Below are 21,673 nucleotides of genomic sequence, written 5' to 3'. Positions count from 1 at the left end.
GCCCACTTTACTAATGTAACTAAAACAGACAGCAAAAAGGTTCAGACATCAATACTTACAGAAAAACATTCTCAAAATTCATGTGCCCCTCTTCAATCAGCCAGGCCCCAAAGCGGAAAAAGGCAGCATAAGAGAAATAAATGATTGCTTGAGAAAACGCAAACGTGATGCCGTAAACATGAGCCTTTTTCTTTGCGTTGCTGATGGAGAAAAGAAAGATAGACAATCACACATATTGCAAATAATTATTTTGTGAAATTCCTCAGTCTACTCAACTCCTAAAGTCCTATGCACCATCCACTACACCACCTGATTTCACAAATGATTTAACCTTGATAAAAGGAGAAAGCTCCTTAGAGAAACTAGGTGGTGTAGTACATGGTTGGAACAAATGCCAGCACACACTGTAGCCCTCAGGACCTGGAGCTGAGTTTCCCTGGTCTACAAAAAAACATCTTTGCTAATAATTTCCAGAAAGTGCATCCGGTTCCTAATGTACTGTACACACCTGTATGGCACCACCAGGTTCTCCTGGTAGAGAGACTCAAATGTGCTTTCACGGGTCAGTGACACCACTGTGCGTATGTTCTCAATGGTTTCAGTTGCAATCTGTGTAGAGTAATCAGAGCACATTTCACACAAAAGATTCTCAGATGCATGGAAGGCATTTTTCAGGAGGTGCCCCTCTTCAGACAAGTAAAGACTGCAAAGTCATGCTGGGTACAGTGGCTTGCGGATGCCTACCTTCCCTGCCACCTCCAGCTCTTTCTTGTCCTTGCTAGCGTGTCCGCTCAGCGTCTTCATCTGGATTGTTCCAGAAATTACCAACAGAGGCCCAATGGCCAGTATGAGCAGGGTAAGCTGCCAGCCATACACCATTGCTATGATGATAGACGTCCCCATGTTGGCCACATTCTGGGCCATCGTGGCCAACCTGATACCTGTTGCCTATCAGATAAGGTATACATAAGTCATGTTATAGAAATGGTAGAGGGTATAGAGTACATATGCTCTGTTATAGGCATGGTACATATGAATTCATACGCCATGTACAGGCGTATGAATTCATCCAAATTCCTGAAAGCTCTCTCACTATTGATTATACAAGAAGAAAATACTAGTTTTATTTACGTGGGAGTCTACTGCAGTGGGTCTGCTGTGGGTCTACTGGGTCTATTGCAGTAGGTCTACTGGGTCTACTGGGTCTATTGCAGTAGGTCTACTGGGTCTACTGGGTCTATTGCAGTAGGTCTACTGGGTCTACTGGGTCTGCTGCAGTGGGTCTGCTGCAGTGGGTCTACTGGGTCTACTGGGTCTATTGCAGTAGGTCTACTGGGTCTACTGGGTCTATTGCAGTAGGTCTACTGGGTCTACTGGGTCTGCTGCAGTGGGTCTGCTGCAGTGGGTCTACTGGATCTACTGCAGAGGGTCTGCTGTGGGTCTACTGGGTCTACTGCAGTGGGTCTGCTGTGGGTCTGCTCTGGGTCTGCTGCAGTGGGGCTACTGTAGGTCTACTGGGTCTACCACAATGAGCCTACTGTGCGTCTACTGCAGTGGGTCTACTGTTCTATTGGTACACAAACAAACTGAACTGGGATGATGTCATGGCATAGTGTGGCCATAGAGCTGCCAGGAGATTGAGTAATGTGGCCACCTGAAGAAATGGCATGCCGTTCTCAGCTGCCACACATTGACTTACACCTTGCACTTGGGCAGCGTCTGTGGCAAGCCGGGTTGTAAGGGCCCCCACGCTGTTCTTAGGGTCATCAAACCAGCCCATCTCCTGCAAACAGGGTCACGTGATTATATGACAGCATGAAGGCAGATGATCTAAAGAAGGGATTTTCAACTAATGTTTCATTTCATTTTTCCACTTATTTAATGATGTACACAATTAGAAAGTAGAAAGAGCATGTGCTGATAATGTTGACATATTGTTAAAATATGCTTAACAGTTATTCATAATATTCCTAAGAATTATGCAGTATGTGCATATATAATACTGAAATACTTATAAATAAACCAACACAGAAAAATACATTTCAGGTAAACAATTAATACAATTTAAGAGCCAAGACCAGGAACAATTGCAGGAATAACAGTCAATATTAAACAAACAATAAGTGGTAATAAGTGGTAATATTCATTCACAGTGCCAATATTTTTTGTGACCATCCAGCTGCTCTCCTAGACATAATCATTTTCTGATGTATATCATATTTTTCTCTCAGTGTTCAAAGACATTTTACATGCATACATCTTACAAATACATTTTTAACATAAAAATGTACACTACCTGTCTCAGCATTGCCTTGAAAGCCATAAATCTCAGTCTCATGGTTAAAATCTCCCCAGCCTTTCCAAAACTGAAGCCCTGTGGAGATAAGATACATATCTTTATATTAAGTAACTTATTACAAATTGCAGTCACCATAAGTCTTTCATTGAGATTAGTGTATGAACCACACGATCGTTCTTCAGACCGTTGATGACTGAATGGACTGTTTGAATAGCTACGTATTTGATGAAAAATAATTTGAGACGACACGTTCAGTTGCCTGGTTATCAGCAGTAGCCCAAACAGAGGCCTTAAATCTTATCACAGTCGGTATTGTCCGTTAATTTGAGAAAAGAATGATAAGCAAATATTTAGCCAGATTTATTTTACTTTTTTGTCTTTTATTTAAATATAAAAATGTAGGCAAAGGATTAGGCATAACTGCCTATCAAACTCATGTTTAACCAATCACTGCAATATCAAGTGATCCCTGCCAACCAGAATAATGGAATTTAAATATTACTAGTTTACAGACTTTGTATAAAATGATGTCATGTTTTAAATCATTAGCATCCAGAGCAGACCACTGGGCTATGTGAGGTTGTTGTCTTCTCACAAGTGGTTTGTATTGTAGCGTACAATTGCCTGATAACTGCATCTCTCACTCTGTCTGGTGTTTACCTCTGTGTACCGCCTGAGCCATCTCCCCACTGGCTCTTCCCCTGTCCGGCAATACTTATGAATACTACTCAGTTCTCCGTATAACATTTATTCTATATAGAAAATACACAAAAATAAGATCACAAAAATATTCTTGGTAATGCACAAGGCTGTGATACCCATGACATTGGGGAAGCGACATTTGGAAAACAATCCTGATTAATTTGAGCTACTACTTGAAGACATGCAGGTTTATTTTAGGTGAGAATTGGAGGTGTAAAACTATTCTAATATTCCTGTATACTGCACAGCTATGAGTCCACAAATTGAATAGAGGATGTTACACACATATAAACACTGAATTTAGAAGAGCGGAATAAGCGATTGCCATTAAATCAGGGGAGTGTTATTCGGTGGGAGTGTTATTCGGTCCACAGTTTGGCACGTGTTATTGCTACCAGGTTTATGATTGATGAGTTGGCCTTGGCGGTTCAGTTACATCATGCAGCAGGATTGTGAGTTAACTCCTTAAGTCTCACCAGCCCAGGGTGGGATTTTTTTGCATTCATTGCAAACTGCTCGAGAACTGCTCGTGTTTTACCTGATTTTTAGTGTCTTATCACTTATTATCTGTTTTTTATAACTTGTTTTTTGTCTGCTCTTATCTTGTCTGTTGCAACCTGTATCTTTTATATATGTTTTTTGTAAACAGGGCACCCTTGAAAATGAGAGCTTGCTCTCAAGGGACTTCCCTGTATAAATAAAGGTCAAATAAAAATAAAATAAAAAAATTATGTTTTTAACAGAATGCTGGACAGCAACCTGAGCAAATGCTGGACAGCTAAGTCTCAGCTTCCTAGCAGAGACAACAAGATTTTCTGCCAAAATATTCTGGTACTTTGTTCTACCACTGGCAGCAAAGCATTTCCAAAACATCAATGACCCACCTCAGTAGGTATGTGGTGCTTCTACTTGTATACATTCCACATTTGCTGCCAATGTTGATGGTGTGTATGGCCGAAACATGAAAGAGTTGGTATAGAGGTGCCATTTTGTTTCTTTTTGAGACCCAAAGACACAACCAATCTCTATATATAGATTATTATCCATGTTGTTTATTATACGCAACCTTCTTCATTTTTATTAATAATTCTGGAGCCCACTGTATATACGTACTTATACACTCAGTGAGCACTTTATTAGGTATTTATTACTTATTTTTAAGACTTATTGGTCTTCTGCTCTTCAAAGACGCACTTCCGCATAACACTTGTAATGTGTGGTTATTTGTGTTACTGTCACCTTCCTGTCAGCTTTGACCAGTCTGGCCCTTCTCCTCTCTCATTACTATCAAACACAAATTCAGAACTCTACTTCTAACCCCCGGAAACTGTTCTCTATTTTCTCCTCTCTCCTCAACGCACCACCTCCTCCACCTCAGTCCTCCTTCGCTGCTGATGACTTTGCTGATTTTTCCGATGAAAAGGTCACAGACATCCGCAGATCCTTTACAACCACCACCCCCCTCACTGTGCCCTTCCCCCCCTCTAGGCCCACCCCTTCCTTTTCAACTTTCTCCCCCCTCACAGACTCTGATATTTCTCAACTCCTGCTCTCCCACCGCCCTACAACCTGTGCCCTTGACCCTATCCCCTCTTCTCTTCTCCAGACTATCACACCTGACATTCTCCCATTTGTCACCTCCCTTGTCAACTCCTCCCTGTCTTCTGGCTGTTTTCCAGCATCCTCCAAGAGGGCCCACATCACTCCGCTGCTAAAAAAGCCTACTCTGGATCCCTCCATCATCCAGAACTACCGCCCTGTATCTCTTCTTCCTTTTCTTTCTAAAACCATAGAACAAGCCGCTTCTACTCAACTTTCTTCCTTCTTTTCTAACAAAAAAAATAAAAAATAAAAAATAATTCAAATAGGCCCAGGTCCTTATCTTTGTTGTACAGATAACAGTTGAAATTGTACCTCCCTCTAGGGTCTTTCAGCGCACTTATCCCTGGTTATGGGTATGCACTTTGTTGTACGTCGCTCTGGATAAGAGCGTCTGCCAAATGGCATTAATGTAATGTAATGTAACAATGCACTTTTTTTTTTTTTAAGATATTTTTTAGGCCTTTTTCAGCTTTATTGGACAGTATATAGTATAGAGAGACAGGAAGAATGGGAGTGAGAGAGAGGGGAAGACATGCGACAAATGTCGGATGGTCGGATTTGAACTGCCGATGTCGCGGCTCGCACTGAGCATGCGGTCAGTGCTCTACAGGCTGCGCCACCGAGACACCCCAAGTAACAATGCACTTTTGCCCACAGAACTGCTGCTCACTGGATGTTTTTTGTTTTTCACACAACTGTCTGCTGAAACTCCAGAAACTGTTGTGCCTGAAAATCCCAGGAGATCAGCAGTTTCTGAGATATACAAACCACCCTGTCTGACACCGATGATCGTGTCTGCATGCTTGTATGCATTTAGTTGCTGCCACATGATTGGCTTATTAAATATTTGCATTTACAAGCTGGTGTACAGGTCTACCTAATAAAGTGCTCAGTGAGTGTATATATGCCATTGGTCATTCTAAATTGGGAAGAAAAGGGGGAAAGATTAATCATAGTTTGAACTTTGAACTCAGGTTTTGGAGTCATTCTTAAAAGGGTTCTGGACTTTATCCCACCATGGCAATGTGATGTAGCATACAGCCAACTGAAGACAGCCAACCTTAGATTCACCACTGGACATTTTCTTTGAGGAAGCAAGAGTGGTGGGTTAGCTTACATTTCCTCTAGGTCAGGGGTGCACAGGTCTTGAGATTACACTGGTTACACTCCTGTACTGGATCACAGTGAAATCTTTAGGATACACCTGCAGTCTGTGACTGTAGATGGTGCTTATACAAATCACCAAGATGCGGTATGATTGAGCCAATTGAATAATTAAGAGCAGAAGTTGCCACAAAAGCCCTTGCTGTGCACCCCTGCTCTAGGTAAATTATTTCAGAAGGATGTGATTTTTTGGTGTGGAAATGTGAATTCATGTAGATAACCAATAGGAACGGTACCTGAAAAAACATTGTGACAAGGGAAATGACTCCAAGAGCCGCAAACATCAGGGAAAAGAACGTGGACTGCTGTTCGACGATAAGTGGGTCTGTTTTAGCAAATACCTGAAACAAGGAGAGAGAAAAATACATCATCTGAATTTGAAATTAGTCAAAGCAAAAGGTTAACTTACACTTTCTCCATATATGCACTTTACATGCACAAACAGTTTTGGCATTAACATTTGGTGATCCAGAATTCACCAAACTATGTTTAAGAAGGAAACAAAAGAACACTTGCATGTCACTTGGTACATGACAAGTACAAATCTTGATTGAGTCCTGGAAGGAATCCTCCAGGAAGAATATGGTTGGGTTCAATCCCAGATAGGAAGGAATTTAATACTGATAAAAGATCCTGTCCCTAATTGCTGGGAGAACCTACCCCAATAATTTTGGAGAAGATTATGGCGAAAGCGGGCTGCATGCCCCCGTTGATTGTGGCACACAAAACGCCCACCACGATGTAGGGCCACTCTGGACGGTTCAGGCGCAACACCTTCAGAAATGAAACTGGTGGGACCTTCTCCTCCTGAACCAGACAGAATCACGACACGCAGTTTAACTCCAAAGAATCATATGACAGCACTTCCCATTTTCCTTGTGAACCATAAAGAATCACATGACAAGACTTCCCATTCTACACCTGAACCAGAGAGAATCACATGACATCACTTCACACTTCACACAGAATCACAAGACATGGACTCCAGTTCAGAGCTAAAGAAATGTCAGGTAACTGCCAAAATAAAAGGAATACCAACCACATTATCCCATACTGCGAAGTTCTCAATAGGTTGTTTTTGATTAAATGAATACCGTAGATTGATAGTTGTAGTCATCTGATTCAGAATTGCCCATCTGTTTTGCCTTGCCTTGAACCAATGCAACATCCCCAGTTGGTTGCCCATTTTGACCCTCGGAATCAACATCACCTTACCCAATGTTCCTCATGTTCTGGCAGGTAGTAATTACTGTGAGGTGATTCTACTGTACAATTATGCTGTATAATACAAAAATGCATGAATTGCCAACAATGTCAATGTTTGTTGAAATTATTTGAATGTCACATCCTTTTTTTGCATTTTTTATTAAACATCAGCAAGTTCAGCCTTTGTCTTTGTCACCTCAGCTCCTGCTAAACATGCCCCAACAACCACCCCTCTTTCAAAGTCACTGACATCTCTTCTTCTCGTTGGGGTAGCCAAAATAATAGGCAACTGAGCCAGCCCATTATGTATACAGACGACTGTCAGCATGCTTGTATGTTAATTGCTTAATTAACCCAGGAACCCACCCAGGAAAGTGTTTTGCCTTATTTTGACAGTTACCTGTAGCTCACAACACTGAAACATCAGCTTTTCAAAGGAATGTTGTCCCTAGATGCTTTATTGAAATATATTGACTTGAAAATGAAATTCCTGCCTCTGATTCGTCACTTTTATCTTTCTTCTGGTCTGCCTTTGTATCTTCAGGGGACGTTTTGGTCGACTTCCTCCTGAAGAGGCTGGACTCGGACATGACAGATGGACTTTTCTGGTCTACAATGACCTCCTCCTCCTCCTCATCCATGGATGCGGCAGTCTTGAACGTCTTGAAAAAAAAACACACAATTACCTCCAGGAGTAAAGCACAACAGTGTGATTACAAAATCACCCTGTGAAAACACCTCATGTCATTGGGAGAACATTTCAATAAAATTTCATGAAGTTAATACTTTACATCACAGTGAATTACTTTGTAATTAAGGGAACATCTTTGCCATTAGGTGAATTCTTCCAGAAACAAAATTCAAATCATAGAGTACATCATCCATGAACCATCCAACAGTAGTGAGCAGTCACACGCCTTACAATTCATGCCATTTCAAGGAGGATCCAGTCCATGTACAAGATGTTGTGTAAGAAGTCCATTCTCACATACCTGCATGGTGACCAGGGTGTGGTACACTCCATTTCGGGCCATCAGCTCTCTGTGGGTGCCAAGTTCCACGATCCGGCCGTTCTCAAAACCAGCGATGACATCGGCATTGCGAATCGTTGAAAGTCGGTGGGCCACCACGATGGTCGTCCTACCTTGTCTCACCTGTAGAGTTGAATACGATAATTCTATTATAACATAGTTAACACTCGTATTCAGCATTCAGACTCTCTGATGGTTGGTTTCATTTGCAGAATGAGAGAATGCTCATGTGCAGTATGTTCTTCTTATGGTCTGGCAAGTCCAAAGTTTTTTGAAACTCTTTCTGGAAATTTGGTATTTTTATTTGACACCCTAATTAGACTTACATAGTGAATTATTCTTGTCAGATAACGAAGCAATAATACTCTTTAAGAGAAATACACTGGAGCAAACGTGACCTCTAAAAGAAAAATGAGTTGGCCAAATACAATGGTCTTCATAAAGGTATGTAAAATAACTTACAAAAACAAATAAAGTTACACAGTGGTTCGATTAACACTACAATAGGCAAAAGCAAAATATATATACATTTAAATGCACTGAATATCTATTTCAAAACTCAAGTTCATAATTACATTAGTTTTCAATCCTCAGCTCATAATTCATGAAGCAATACCTTGTCCAGTGCAGCCTGTACAACCGTCTCACTCTCTGCATCCAAGGCAGATGTGGCCTCATCCAGGAGGAGTATTTTAGGATTGCGAACGAGAGCACGGGCGATGGCAATCCTCTGTTTCTGACCACCACTCAGCTGGGTACCCCTGTCTCCCACCAGGGTGTCAAATTTCTGCACATGACAGGTCATGTTCGACTCTCTTTATTACAACTTAACTTCTATCACTCTGTACTCAATACACACATTTCATATACATTTACTTATATGTAGATAAAATAGATAAACATCAGCTCTGTTTACTAGAAGATAATATATTCTACAAACTGGAATCTGTTAAATTGCAATTCATGTATCTATTTGAGGAACCTACAATCAGTGGTTTTCTGACCTCTAACACATCTGTTCATAACTGTGCTATGTCATAACTCGAGATACAGGTCACATGTCATAGGGGAGTTTTTTTTTTTTTTAACGCAAAACATAGTTTCACAGCCTTTTTCCCCAGATTTTCATCCTCGGAGGTCTTACATCAGGGAGCTTCATGATGAAGTCGTAGGCATTGGCCTCACGTGTGGCCTGCTCGATTTCTGCCTGGGTCACGTCCAAACGGCCGTAGCGGATGTTCTCAGTAATGGTGGTGGCAAAGAGCACTGGCTCCTGGCTCACCACGCCAATCATCTCCCTCAGACTACGAACGTTCAAGGAGCGGATGTCATGTCCATCAATGCTGATCTGGAAATCATACAAGACACAGGCTGAAGAGTGCACTACATAACAAACCAAACACCGACTCACACATGCACATCAGTACATTGTGGTCTTCTCTTGTTCGCTCTTGTGCATCGTGGACCTCCTGCAGTATCTCGACAGCTATGCCCTTGCAACCGCCATGTACACATTACAGCATGCCTTGTCTGGGGGATATGATGTTGCTTCAGCGGTTCAGAGGTGAGATGACCAGGAAGAACATAACTTGTATGCTCACCATATAAACTCGCAATTCAACTGGGGTAAATATAAACCGGCTTCATAGTGGCCTGCTACATGCATTGGTGTCAATTAGATCAGTTAAGGTTAGTAAAAATTGTATGCTTTCTATACGTCTGGCAACTCAAAAATAGTTATACAGGGGTACAGACAGAGGAGAATGTTATAAATAGCCACTAGTCTATTTATAAATGTTGACACACACACGTGCAAAAGTCATGGATATGCTATACCATGACAAAATTTGGTTACTCATTACCGAAATATTACAAGTTATTCTGGTATTTTATGGAGTTATGATTAGTTACAATCACACTTTTCAATTTGATAGCGATTCAATGACCGCGCAATGTTATTTTAAACCGGTAAATGCCGCTGTTCGAAGTCGGATTTATTATTTCATATTTTTCTTTTTATTCGACTTACCTTTTTAATCCAACGTTAGTTAAGGCGGCCCGCCTTAACTATAAACCATTGCGGGAAACACTGAATAATCTGGATACTATGTTATAACTTTGCCAAGATCATCATCATAATAGCCAACTAAGAATTCTATCCATGTTAAAGCTTGTAGCGTTTAAGGTAAATTTTTTTCAACTGTTTAAGTCACACACCGTGCAAAAAGCAGCTTCACAGAATTTCTTGCACCAAATGTTAGGCGGTTGCCCATCCCCACCATTTTCTTCAACCCAAGCCCATCTTCCGTTCATTTTTCACTTCCGTTTCAATTACAATCAATGGTTGCAAGACTGAAATTAATTGGATAGGACGCATCCAGAACAAAAACAAAGACATGTGGGATCGTGTTATGCCATTTACGTTTTAAGACAAAAGAAGGGATGTTATCATATTGATATAGCCTATTACGCGGAATTAAATTCCTCCAGTATATATTATAATTTTAGAGGGAGAGTAGCAAAGTTACGTATTATCTTGACTTGTGAGTGGTTGTGGTGTTTTCTCTTATTTCTTTTTTTGGCACCGTGCCTGAGAACTGTAAGCCCTGCTTACCGCTCCTTCCTGTGGGTCATAGAACCTCTGCAGCAGCTGGACGGTTGTGCTTTTCCCGCAGCCACTGCTGCCCACGAGGGCCATGGTCTGCCCACAGCTCACCCTCAAATTCATGCCATTCAGGACCTGAGGACCAAACACAACACATTACGACCAGTCATACGCCATGTACATGCTCCATGGGTCTTGGTTGAGAATAAATAATTCACAAGTCTCAAAACTAAATGAATAATGAGTAACAATACTAAGCAACACGAATACTGACCACAGCAAACTACAATGCACTAATTGATATCATTGTTGATTGCTGGTTGATGATTTAAGAATGAATGATTCACTATAACAAATAGTCAAACTAAATTGTAATATGTAAATAATGCTTAATGTAATTCTTGATTTTTGGATCTCGAGAGAGTTCCCCCTAATTGTAATTAGCTATGAATATGCTGAATATCTTGAAAAGAAATGAGATGATATCAAAACGTAGGTCACCTACTTTGATGTCTGGTCGTGATGGGTACATGAAATTGATGTTCTGGAATTCGATATTCCCTTTAACTAGATCTGGTTTATAGCCCTCATCCGAAAAGCTGTTGATTTTGGGTTTCTGGAAAAAGGATTGAGACAGTCTTTTTTACATTATGCTCAGCCGTGGCAAAAACTTTTATTTTGCCAGACGTGTTCTCTTAGGGTTCTCACGTCACAGTCAGTGGAGAGAATGTCTGAGATATGAGAGAATCCCCAGAGGAACTGCTTGTGCATCAGAGACCACTCATTTCTCAAAGCTCATAGCTTGCCCAGAAACTGCCCAAACTGTAGGGCCCCCGAATGGTGCCCTTAGGTGCCGTGTCCCAGCATGAGCATTGAATGCTGACCATGCCAGTACCGACGGGGGCCAAGAAATACCACGGGGCAAAGCACAACCACAACGTTGTAGCTCAAGGAGAGGTAGCATCAGTTTGGAAGGTATTCTCTGCTTCATCGTCCAATTGCGGAAAAACACGGATAACAAATTGGGCCATTTACAGTCATTTTACTTTTCTGGAACCACACCTCGTATTAAAGGTAATTTAATGAAGCTAATTATTGATGCCGACATAACACACACATACAGTATATTTTAGCCATCATTCTTCACTGTATTCCAAATATTAAGAAAAGGAAATACCACATGGACCAATGAAAAGAAATACCCTTTTCCCCCCCTGGTGCATTCTGGGCTAGCTGCTCTGATCCTTGCTTCAGAACAATCTAAGGAAACCCCTGCGACTCTGGTTTATTTTAGCTGGATTTTTTAATGTTTTTTTTAAATCGCTCTCTGTTCCTCAAATGCCTGTTTCTTCCCTGTTTGTTTGGTTAGCTTTAGTCTAAGAAAAGATTGTACGTGACCCTTCTGAATGACTACACCCTCTTCAGAGACAAAACCATCCATGGAAAGAAATCTGAAGAGAAACGCTGCCTACACTGAGACAGGAAGTCTCGTCCAGCCTCAAAGTTCAACTGAAGTTTATGCTCAGAGAGGAGTTAATGTAAACTCTCCAGCTCCTGCACTCCTGTGGCTGACGTCAAACAGTAACAAATTAATCAAACTTTAAAATAAGGATAAATCACAAAACGGTCAATGTCCCAGTATTGCTGTCTAGTCACGATACCAAAATTCTGAATTTGACAACAAAACCAGCTTAGGTATCTCTATACCAGTTCTAAAACAATACTATAGCAAAAATATAAAACAGATATTTGAATTCCAAAAACATTTCACCCCTGTTTTCAGTACTTTCTGCACCCTCCCTTTGCAAGGAAAATACTGCCAAGTCATTAGATTAGTGAATATATTGCGGGAAGCTCTGACTATTTCTCCCTACAGAATCTTTCGAGGTCTTTCAGATCTTTTTAATTGAGATTGTGGGTCAACATCGTCATTTCAAACCACACATATTTGTTCAGTTTCACGTCCAGAGATCGGGATGGTGATTGTAACATAATTTTTGTGGTCATTTCCTGGTTGGTTTTGAGGCCTCCTTTGCATTATTGTCCTGCAGAAACATCCATTTGTGGCCAGGTTTGAGCACTCACACTGTCAATGATGCTGTAAATCTTGTGGGCGGCTCCCCGCGCCACGGCGAATGTTTGTATGTTTGGCGTGGTTTGTCCCAACGCAAAGGCGCCAATGATGACTGCAAAAAAAACCTGACAAAAAAATTGTGTGCGTTAATATCACAAAATGAAGCACCAAAGTGATGACAAACTTCAACTCACTATTGCAGTCCCAGCTGTAGTCATGTCCATAGTGTAGAAGGAAGAAATAGTGTAATCAGGGTGGTGAAACTGTATTGGGTTCTATTCATAGTACAGCATAACATAAAAGTGACACACTCACCGCTAGCACTGACCCAATGGTGTACTCGCCAGCCAGAATTAGAGTGCTGCCATACCAGAAGGCCAGGGCATACGACATGTATATCATCATGAAGGTTAGGCCCATTGCTATGTTGCCAGTTATGGCTTTCTTCACACCCACATTCTTGGCATCCTCTAAATTTCTGTGATACCTTGGGGAAGATATGGATTTGATATGGTTTTAAGACAGATAAAACCTTAAACCTCTCTCCTCTATCTGTGTTTACCATTTCCATCGACCGCAGGCCTGTCTGAACTAGCTTGCAATATAATCAAATTACAATAGAATTTCTGTTTATAGTCACCTAATATATTATTTACTGAAATAATCATCTATTATCATTAATATTTTAGCAATGACCAAATAAGATTATATGCAACTCATACAGAAAATCATGCATAATGTCCTAATTCAAAGTTGAGAAATCTGGCCCGAAAACATGCATTCAGGCTACCCCAGCCCACTCTTGTACAGGGCTCTTTGAATCTGAAATAATACAGTCAGCATCTTCATTTCTAACCTAAGAAACAAACAACATGACAATGCTCTGTCCAAGTCTCCATGTGGGCAGGCTTCAAAGGTTTTTGCTGAAGTTATTACAGCTGGCTAACCTTTCTGCATGTATTCCTGAACCACAACATAAACCCAATACTGTAAAAGCAGCACCTTCCCCGCCTACCTGTCGATCTCTTTTTGTTGTCCACTGAAGGCCATGACCGTGCGCACTGCTGAGATGACCTCCTCAGCCACTGCCCCAGCCTTGGCGTACGCCGTCTGCTCCTTGGATGTGTATGACGTCATGAGCTGAAGGGGCCAAAAAAGCCTGGTGAGTATCTCTGAGACAGACACAAACACTGGGGACAGGGGTTGGTGATAGGCCACAAATGTAAATAAAAAACAAGAAAAATGAATCCTTTAGTCAGAATGAACGATTTGCATAAAGAAGAGCACTAAAACTGTAAACATTTTTGGAAGAGGAGAAAACTATTATAATTGTTAAGATATGATTGGGGTTTTTTTTAGGATTATTCTTTATTTGTCATTATTTTCTGTTCATTGTATGTATGGCACTGACTTTCCTATTCAATGAAATATTGTTTAACGTATGTCAATTGTATTACTACGTTTGTAAAATTCAGTATTTATGTGAAAAGTTGTCCCCCTAATTGGGTGGGGGAGGGCTTAAAAAAACCACAAAACAAACCCCCCCCCAAAAAAAATGGGACAATGGAAGCCTCATACATTATTGCAGGCCTGCTTGCCCTCACCTTAGAGAGCACTGCACCAGAAATTCCCAGGGCGGGGCTGATGGCCAGGATGACCAGGGTGAGTTTCCAGCCCTTTATGAAGCCGATCACAAACCCTGCTATAAACGTGGTCAAGGACTGTAACAGCATCCCCAGTTTGTCACCAATGCCCTCATTGATTTTGTGAATATCACTGGGAAAAATGAAAGCACAGTTAATAAATGAAACTAAATTGATAGTGACCCCTTTGAGTAGCTTGTACTCGTAAAAATAACTGCTCACAGCTCTTGGCTTCTTTCAGCCTCTCGAGAATGTATCAATAAGCTTGATTTGTTCTATATACTGTACAACAGCTAAAATGGCTTCCTTTAGTGTACACTCAGTGATCACTTTATTAAGTATTTATTAGACTTATTTGTTAGACTTATTAGTCTTCTGCTGCTGTAGCCTATCCACTTAGAGCCTATCCACATGTTGTGTGTTCAGAGATGCTCTTCTGCATACCACTGTTGTAATGTGTTGTTATTTGCGTTACTTGGTCCTTTTCCTCTGACCTCTCTCATTAACAAGATGTTTTTGCCTGCAGAACTGCTGCTCACTGGATGTTTTCAGTTTTTTTGCACCATTCTCTGCAAACTCCAGAGACTGTGTGTAAAAATCCCAGGAGATCAGCAGTTGTAGAAATACTCAAAATGGCCCATCTGGCACCAAAAATCTAGCCATGGTCAAAATCAGATAAAATCTTTTCACTATTCTGATGGTTGATGTGAACAGTAACTGAAGCTCCTCACCCGTATCTGCATGATTTTGCGCATTGCCCCGCTGCCACACAACAGACTGACTAGATCATCACATGAACAAGTAGGTTTACAATAAAGTGCTTCGTGAGTCTATATTGCAAAAAAGTTTTCCCATCTTCCGTCTATGGTTCCCTAAACAGAATCAAACGAAACGCTACATAAATGAAAGATTCACTCACTCAGTCAAGCGGGTGTTAAGTTGTCCCGTCTCGTTGACATCAAACCACCCAATCTCCTGCTGCACAATGGCATGGAAGAACAGTTTCCTCAACCTTTTGACCTGTCGTCCGGCAGCCAGTGTCCATAAGGCTACTTGTAGATAAGCGGCCACCATCACAACGGCTCCCATGATTGAGTAGTAAATTGCATGACTGGGGAGGCAAACAATGAAAAATGCCTGTACTTAAACATTTGTCATATGCTATATAGTGTTATGGCGTAGCCCACCTACCCCCACTGTACTGTAAATTACAATGTGACAGTGAGTTATATGTATTAAGAACCTGACTAGTAACTGGGGAATGCTAGTTTTTGCTAGTGGGGAACCACAGTACTGCCCCTGGGAAACAGTACTGGACTTATGCTCACATGTGAATATTCAATTGAACAAATTGATAGTACTACATGTAAATGTTAGTATAAAATGACAGTATAAAAAACAAAGATGAGAGTATGTTCAGCGAGTAAACAGAACAAAGCAGGGTCATTAATAAGTAGCTGTACCTTGTCATTTGCTCTCCCAGTGTTTCATTAGATGAAGAGTTTATGTCTGGGTTTGAGAAACAGCGTGGGTTAAAACAAAAAGACAAAAAGAGAACTGGACAAAACCACCACAATTAAAACACACAACACAACCCATCTAAAAAAAAACATAAATGGTGCATGGAAATGTACATTGCTGAAGAATGCAGCTAAAAGACACATTTACACACCCAATGAACAACATTCATTCATTCATTCATTATCCTAACCTGCTTATCCTGAACAGGGTCGCAGGGGGCTGGAGCCTATCCCAGCATACATTGGGCGAAAGGCAGGAATACACCCTGGACAGGTCGCCAGTCCATCGCAGGGCACACACACCATTCACTCACACACTCATACCTACGGGCAATTTAGACTCTCCAATCAGCCTAACTGCATGTCTTTGGACTGTGGGAGGAAACCGGAGTACCCGGAGGAAGCCCACACAGACACGGGGAGAACATGCAAACTCCGCACAGAGAGGCCCTGGCCAACGAGGATTCGAACCTTGCTGTGAGGCGGCAGTGCTACCCACTGCACCATCCGTGCCGCCATAATGAACAACAATGAACACAAAAGCACCCCTTCATCCCTTTGGGCAACTTAACTCACATCTTTCGTCATCCACAAAGCTGTCGGTCATATCTCCAAAGACGACGGCCATAAGAGGAAGCACCGCGCCATTGGCCAAAGCCATCACTAACCCCACTACCATTAGACATGTATCCAGTCCATCCGCATAACGAAACTGAGATGGCGAAAAAAAGGAAAGCGAGCAATGTTAAAACAAAGATAAAACTACAATGATTTAAAAGCCATCTTAGAGGTAGCTTTTCAGATTGCTCTTAAAATGTGCTACAGTAGGTTCAAGTGTCAATGTGTCTATACTCTTCTGGGTTTCTGTCAGGACTCTTGCATATACATATATGTGTGCGTGTGCATGTGTGTGTAACATTTCCCAACTGAGAAAACAGGACACATTGCTTGCATTTCTTATATGACTTTGAATGCTTAAGTCACCATTCAAGATAGTTTCTGAGCTTGGATTTTTATAGTTCCAACATGCTTACCTCTTCTGTCTCAGAGCCTTAGAGCCAAAGATATGTCTTAACTGTTCAATTTAAGAAAATTCTGAGATATCAATTATGTAACTCAACTTTGGTAACTTTTGATATTTGTCTAAGGACCTGATTGAGCTTTTGCCATCATCAAATAGAGTAAGATACTGCCATCTAGTCTGGTGATCAATCCTGTGGTTTCCATAGTTCCGTTTGCAGACTATTCTGAGATTTTCTCCAGAAGAAATAGCCTGCTGAAACTGCTGATGCTGTACCAAATGCACCACAATTGTGTATAAATACACTTAATGGACAATTGTCTAATGCATACGCTGCTAGTAAATACTACTGATTAAATGTATACCTAGTCACACAAAATATCTGAAATTTGTAGCCTTTTTATGACATTTCCTTGCCACTCTACTGTATCAAACTACAAACTACTGTATTCTCTTTAAAACAATGAAACCAAAAACTATAATATTTTTGTTTATTGCAGTTCAGTTGTAAATTCACTGTGCCAAGACTACGAATGCTACTATCATCATTACTACCAAATTTGTAAATACTAAGAGGTATACAAAATCATTATAATAATAATAATATTGGCATGAATAGCATTGACATGAAAGAATCTCGTACTTACAATAGCTATTGGGCTGACCATTTCCATCTTTTCCTTTGGCTCTTCCTTCTCCTTAGCTTCACTGTAAAAGAGATTGTTATCTGGACAGATGACTTTGAACTACAAATGCATAACTCTTTTGAAAATATTCCTGGGTGATTTTTCTTCTTTTTTTTTCGTTGGAGTAATATCATGTAATAACAGCTGTGTAAATATAGCAATCTCTAATTGCACTTACTATGCTCAAAATAATTGTAATAAGGATATTTAGATTAGATATAAAGAGTTCACCTTAAGTCCCCATTTTGTTCCACTTTTGTCTTTTCCGTTGACATGTCTTCCTTGCTTTTACTTTTCATTTTCACCTGTAAAATGTCACATTTATTCTCATTTTAATCAAAGTAGTTATTTAGCATATAGTATATAGCACAAGGATTATACATACAGTACTATACAAATGTCTTAGGCACCCTAGATTCTTTGTAACAATTTGACTGTTTATCTTTTGGTGGTGGAGTGCACTGTCTAACACATCGGTTCAATATCTCCCAGAGGTGTTCAATTGGATTGAGATATAGTAACTGCGAAGACCATAGCATATGATTCACATCATTTTCATACTCATCAAACTATTCAGTGACCCCTCAAACCCTGTGGATGAGGCATTGTCATCCTGGAAGAGACTGGGACCCGCAAGGTTGGTGGTTCGATCCCCAGTCTAGTCACAATAAGATCCGCACACCCGTTGGGCCCTTGAGCAAGGCCCTTAATCAACTGTATGTTGCTCTGGATAAGAGTGTCTGCCAAATGCCATTAATGTAATGTAATTTTGTATAACTTTAGTATAACTTTGAGTTGCAGTGACCTGTCACCTGTGACCTGCACCTGTCAATAATATGGTGAAGAAATTGACCATAATTTTTTTTTTTACATATGTGTAAGCTATGGTTGTAGCACCACCAAATGTATATTTGTCTTTGTAATAAGGGGTTTATGCACCGTCTGCAACCCTACTATAATGTCCCTCTCTACGTAGTTGTCGACAGACTATTCTTGCTGACCACGTTGACTATTCTTGCTGATCTCATTCTGCATTGATATTCTCAGAGTCACCTGAGAACTCTTCTGCTTTTCCTTACATACTGCACTAATGCAGAAGCATCATGGTCATCGAAAGTGTGCTTTCGACTTTCGACCACAATTTCTGACCGTATTTACTGATGTCATTCCCATAGATCTAAATGCAGATGTCACTTCAGCCACTGTTCCTATTGAACTTCAGCAGTACTAAATGAAGACCAAAGAAGAGAAAGGAGTGCTGGGAAATCCACAATCACCTGACTTCAACTGCATTGAATATTTACATTCAATAAAATTCACAAGATACTCTTTGGAACATTGTCAAATAAGGCTGGGATAACATGAATTATCAGAGTCAATGCCAGCTCGAGTGCACGTTGCCATTAAAGCAAAAGGGGGACATACCAAACACTAAGAAATTCTGAAATTCAGGCAAGAGATTTTTCAGAGATTCAACTTTTCACTCAGAATGTTATGCTGATAATATAATTTGTAATTTAAAAGTTTTTATTCAATTAGAAAGGAATGCAAAATAGAAGCATTGTCACTGGTGGTCTCAGACTTTTGGACCCCACTGTAGCTATAAACACTGTATATATACACACTCAGTGAGCACTTTATTAGGTAGACCTGTACACCAGCTTGTTAATGCAAATATTTAATCAGCCAATCATGTGGCAGCAACTAAATGCATAAAAGCATGCAGACATGGTCAAGAGGTTCAGCTGTTTTAAAGACCAAATGTCAGAATGGAGAAGAAATGTGATCTAAGTGACTTGGACCATGGAATGATCATTGTTGCCAGGTGATTTGAGTATCTCAGAAACGGCTGAACTCCTGGGATTTTCACATACAACAGTCTCTAGAGTTTGCAGGGAACCGTGCGAAAAACAAGAAACCTCTGGTGAGCAGCAGTTCTGTGGGCAAAAACGCCTTGTTAATGAGAGAGGTCAGTGGAGAATGGACAGACTGGTCAAAGCTGACAGGAAGGTGACAGCAAGAATACACACAATGCATCAAACCTGGATAGGCTACAGCAGCAGAAGACCATAAGTCAAATAAATAAGTCAAATAAATACCTAATAAAGTTCTTGGGGATTGTACATAGTTTTTATAGAGACAGTGACACAATTCTTGCCATTCTGGCTCTATACTCTAGCACAGTAGTTTTTAAATAAAACAATGACTGTCATGTATTGGTTAATAATCATCTCATCTGGCCATACGATTTTGTTCAAGCTTTTAAATGTACTTTTTTTTTTGCAAAATAACCTGGCCTTTCTGTTCTTGAGGTTTACCAGTTTGCATCTTGCGATGAACCCACTGAGGCTATGCAGGCATGGACTTTATGGTAGACCTCGATATATCTATGCCTACATACTTCAAAGTTTTCTTCATTTGATCAACATTTGAAAGGGAGGGTTTTCTTCACAACTTATTAGGATTCCATCCTCAGAATCAACTCAAAACCATTTATTAGCTTTCGTGTACATGAACTAATGATGAACAGATACATAGCTGGTCAAGAAACAGCAAAGCAAGCAGTTGTCCAATTACTTTTACTTTTAAAATGCGGGTTCTATGTAAAAATTACCCTCTAATTAAATAAGATAGTCTGTACTTTACATCAAATTAATGGTTATATTTGAAATCAATATCCCCTTAAACTAATTATTGGTCTTGACCTGTTTTCTATAATTTTCCTTGATTAACAATGTGATTAAGTCACAAAGTGTTGGTACTATCAGGTGTAGCCTTTACTCAATTAGGTAAAACATAAATAAAACTATTTATTTGCGCACATTCAAATCGACGATATTCATACTTGTTGATACATGTCACTACTCTTTATTTTCCGCACTCATACTGCGAGAATATTCATGGGAAAGATGTATCTATGAATACGCAAATTTCGTGATTTAAACAATTCAGCGTTTATTGCAACGCAGTCGATCTTTTCGTGTATGTTGTAAATACAACGTCGTCCCTATAAACTGAATGAGCTACATTCTGCAGACTTTGTCGCGACTAAGTGTCTGAAATTGAATCGATTAATTTCTCTAATATGGCGTGAAGAAAGAACCTAAGTGTTTTCCTGCCAATGGATTATTTCCATCATTGGCAATTTTATTAATCAAGGAAAATGGATGAAAACGTCCAATAATTCGTTTAAGAAGATATTTTCTGCCTCCTCGATTTTGCGGTCAGGAGTCGCCACTGCTTGATCCAGCTTTTCAGCCAACAACAGGTATCACTATGATGCCCAGACGTCCGAATGTGCGTTTTGAGTTATAAATCTATGATGAGGTCCAAAATCCAATTTTGATTTAGAGACATGTTTATTATTTCCAAAAGGAAAAATCTATTAGCATGAGTCCGGCCCGAAATAAGCAAAAATAAGAAAGTATTGCAAGAACAGAAACATCGGTGTAAAACATGTCCACTTACTGTTCCGTTAAAGCCTTCAGCTACAACCTATGCCTTTTCGCCTTGCGCGTTGCGTGTCCAAACACAGATTCGGTGTTAGTCTTTGTGGAGCTGCCAAGCTCTCTTCTAGTGACTCAGGACAGTAGTCCTCAAACCAATATGACGCATGGTTTTATTAAGATTTGACACACGCACGCTATTCTTTCGCAGTTACATCAACAAAACAACCTTTGAACCTTACCTTTTGCACGGTTACCGTCTTTACAATCCAGGTTTTCAAAAAGAATAGCTATATTCTTATGGCGCATTTAGTATTCTTCGTGATGTGTATAGGCTAGGTAGCTCACTTGACACGCCCCATAAAAGGACAATGTCGGATTTGAACATTATCTGGATATCTGTTTAGTTTTAGTAGCCGATGTCTATGTGTATGTCAACGCGCTTTTTGGTGAAATATATTTAACACTGGGAAACGCTGTTATAGCACAAAATGTATAAAAAGGGCTGTCATTTCTACACTCTGAAACCAAAATGTATAAAACCACCCTAAAATGAATCCTAGTTAGGGGGCTGCTATTATTACTGTAGGTAATGTGCTGAAACATTTGGCTCCATCTTTGAATATGAAATTTAAAAAAAACTAAACTGAATATGGAGCTTTTATGAATATATT

At 40.2% G+C, this 21,673-nt stretch overlaps 1 protein-coding gene across 2 annotated transcripts in view; it reads right to left on the bottom strand.

The window, feature by feature from the left end:
* abcb4 (ATP-binding cassette, sub-family B (MDR/TAP), member 4) overlaps positions 1–21,328 on the bottom strand; it is a 28,369-nt gene extending 7,041 nt beyond the window's left edge. The window contains exons 1-23 of one of the 2 annotated variants that reach the window (XM_061232190.1): positions 21,242–21,328; positions 17,785–17,858; positions 17,515–17,575; positions 16,423–16,558; positions 15,790–15,835; positions 15,246–15,437; positions 14,288–14,459; positions 13,699–13,823; positions 12,999–13,170; positions 12,695–12,808; positions 11,115–11,225; positions 10,619–10,744; positions 9,149–9,352; positions 8,621–8,791; positions 7,966–8,127; positions 7,468–7,635; positions 6,428–6,574; positions 6,004–6,108; positions 2,297–2,374; positions 1,700–1,783; positions 745–948; positions 509–609; positions 60–200 (exon numbers count right to left, since the gene is read on the bottom strand). In XM_061232190.1, the coding sequence (XP_061088174.1) occupies positions 60–200; positions 509–609; positions 745–948; positions 1,700–1,783; positions 2,297–2,374; positions 6,004–6,108; positions 6,428–6,574; positions 7,468–7,635; positions 7,966–8,127; positions 8,621–8,791; positions 9,149–9,352; positions 10,619–10,744; positions 11,115–11,225; positions 12,695–12,808; positions 12,999–13,170; positions 13,699–13,823; positions 14,288–14,459; positions 15,246–15,437; positions 15,790–15,835; positions 16,423–16,558; positions 17,515–17,575; positions 17,785–17,852 (2,888 nt within the window). In that variant the 5' untranslated portion in view covers positions 17,853–17,858; positions 21,242–21,328. Of the gene's footprint in view, positions 1–59; positions 201–508; positions 610–744; positions 949–1,699; positions 1,784–2,296; positions 2,375–6,003; positions 6,109–6,427; positions 6,575–7,467; positions 7,636–7,965; positions 8,128–8,620; positions 8,792–9,148; positions 9,353–10,618; positions 10,745–11,114; positions 11,226–12,694; positions 12,809–12,998; positions 13,171–13,698; positions 13,824–14,287; positions 14,460–15,245; positions 15,438–15,789; positions 15,836–16,422; positions 16,559–17,514; positions 17,576–17,784; positions 17,859–21,021; positions 21,156–21,241 lie in introns of those variants that run through there. The other variant, XM_061232184.1, reaches the window with a different exon arrangement.
* Between the last annotated feature and the right edge of the window lie 345 nt (positions 21,329–21,673).

Source organism: Conger conger, chromosome 1 (genome assembly GCF_963514075.1).
Source record: "Conger conger chromosome 1, fConCon1.1, whole genome shotgun sequence".
NCBI classification, from domain to species: Eukaryota; Metazoa; Chordata; class Actinopteri; order Anguilliformes; family Congridae; genus Conger; species Conger conger.
Note: the sequence above shows the minus strand (reverse complement) of the source record. Positions and strands in the feature narration are given on the sequence as shown.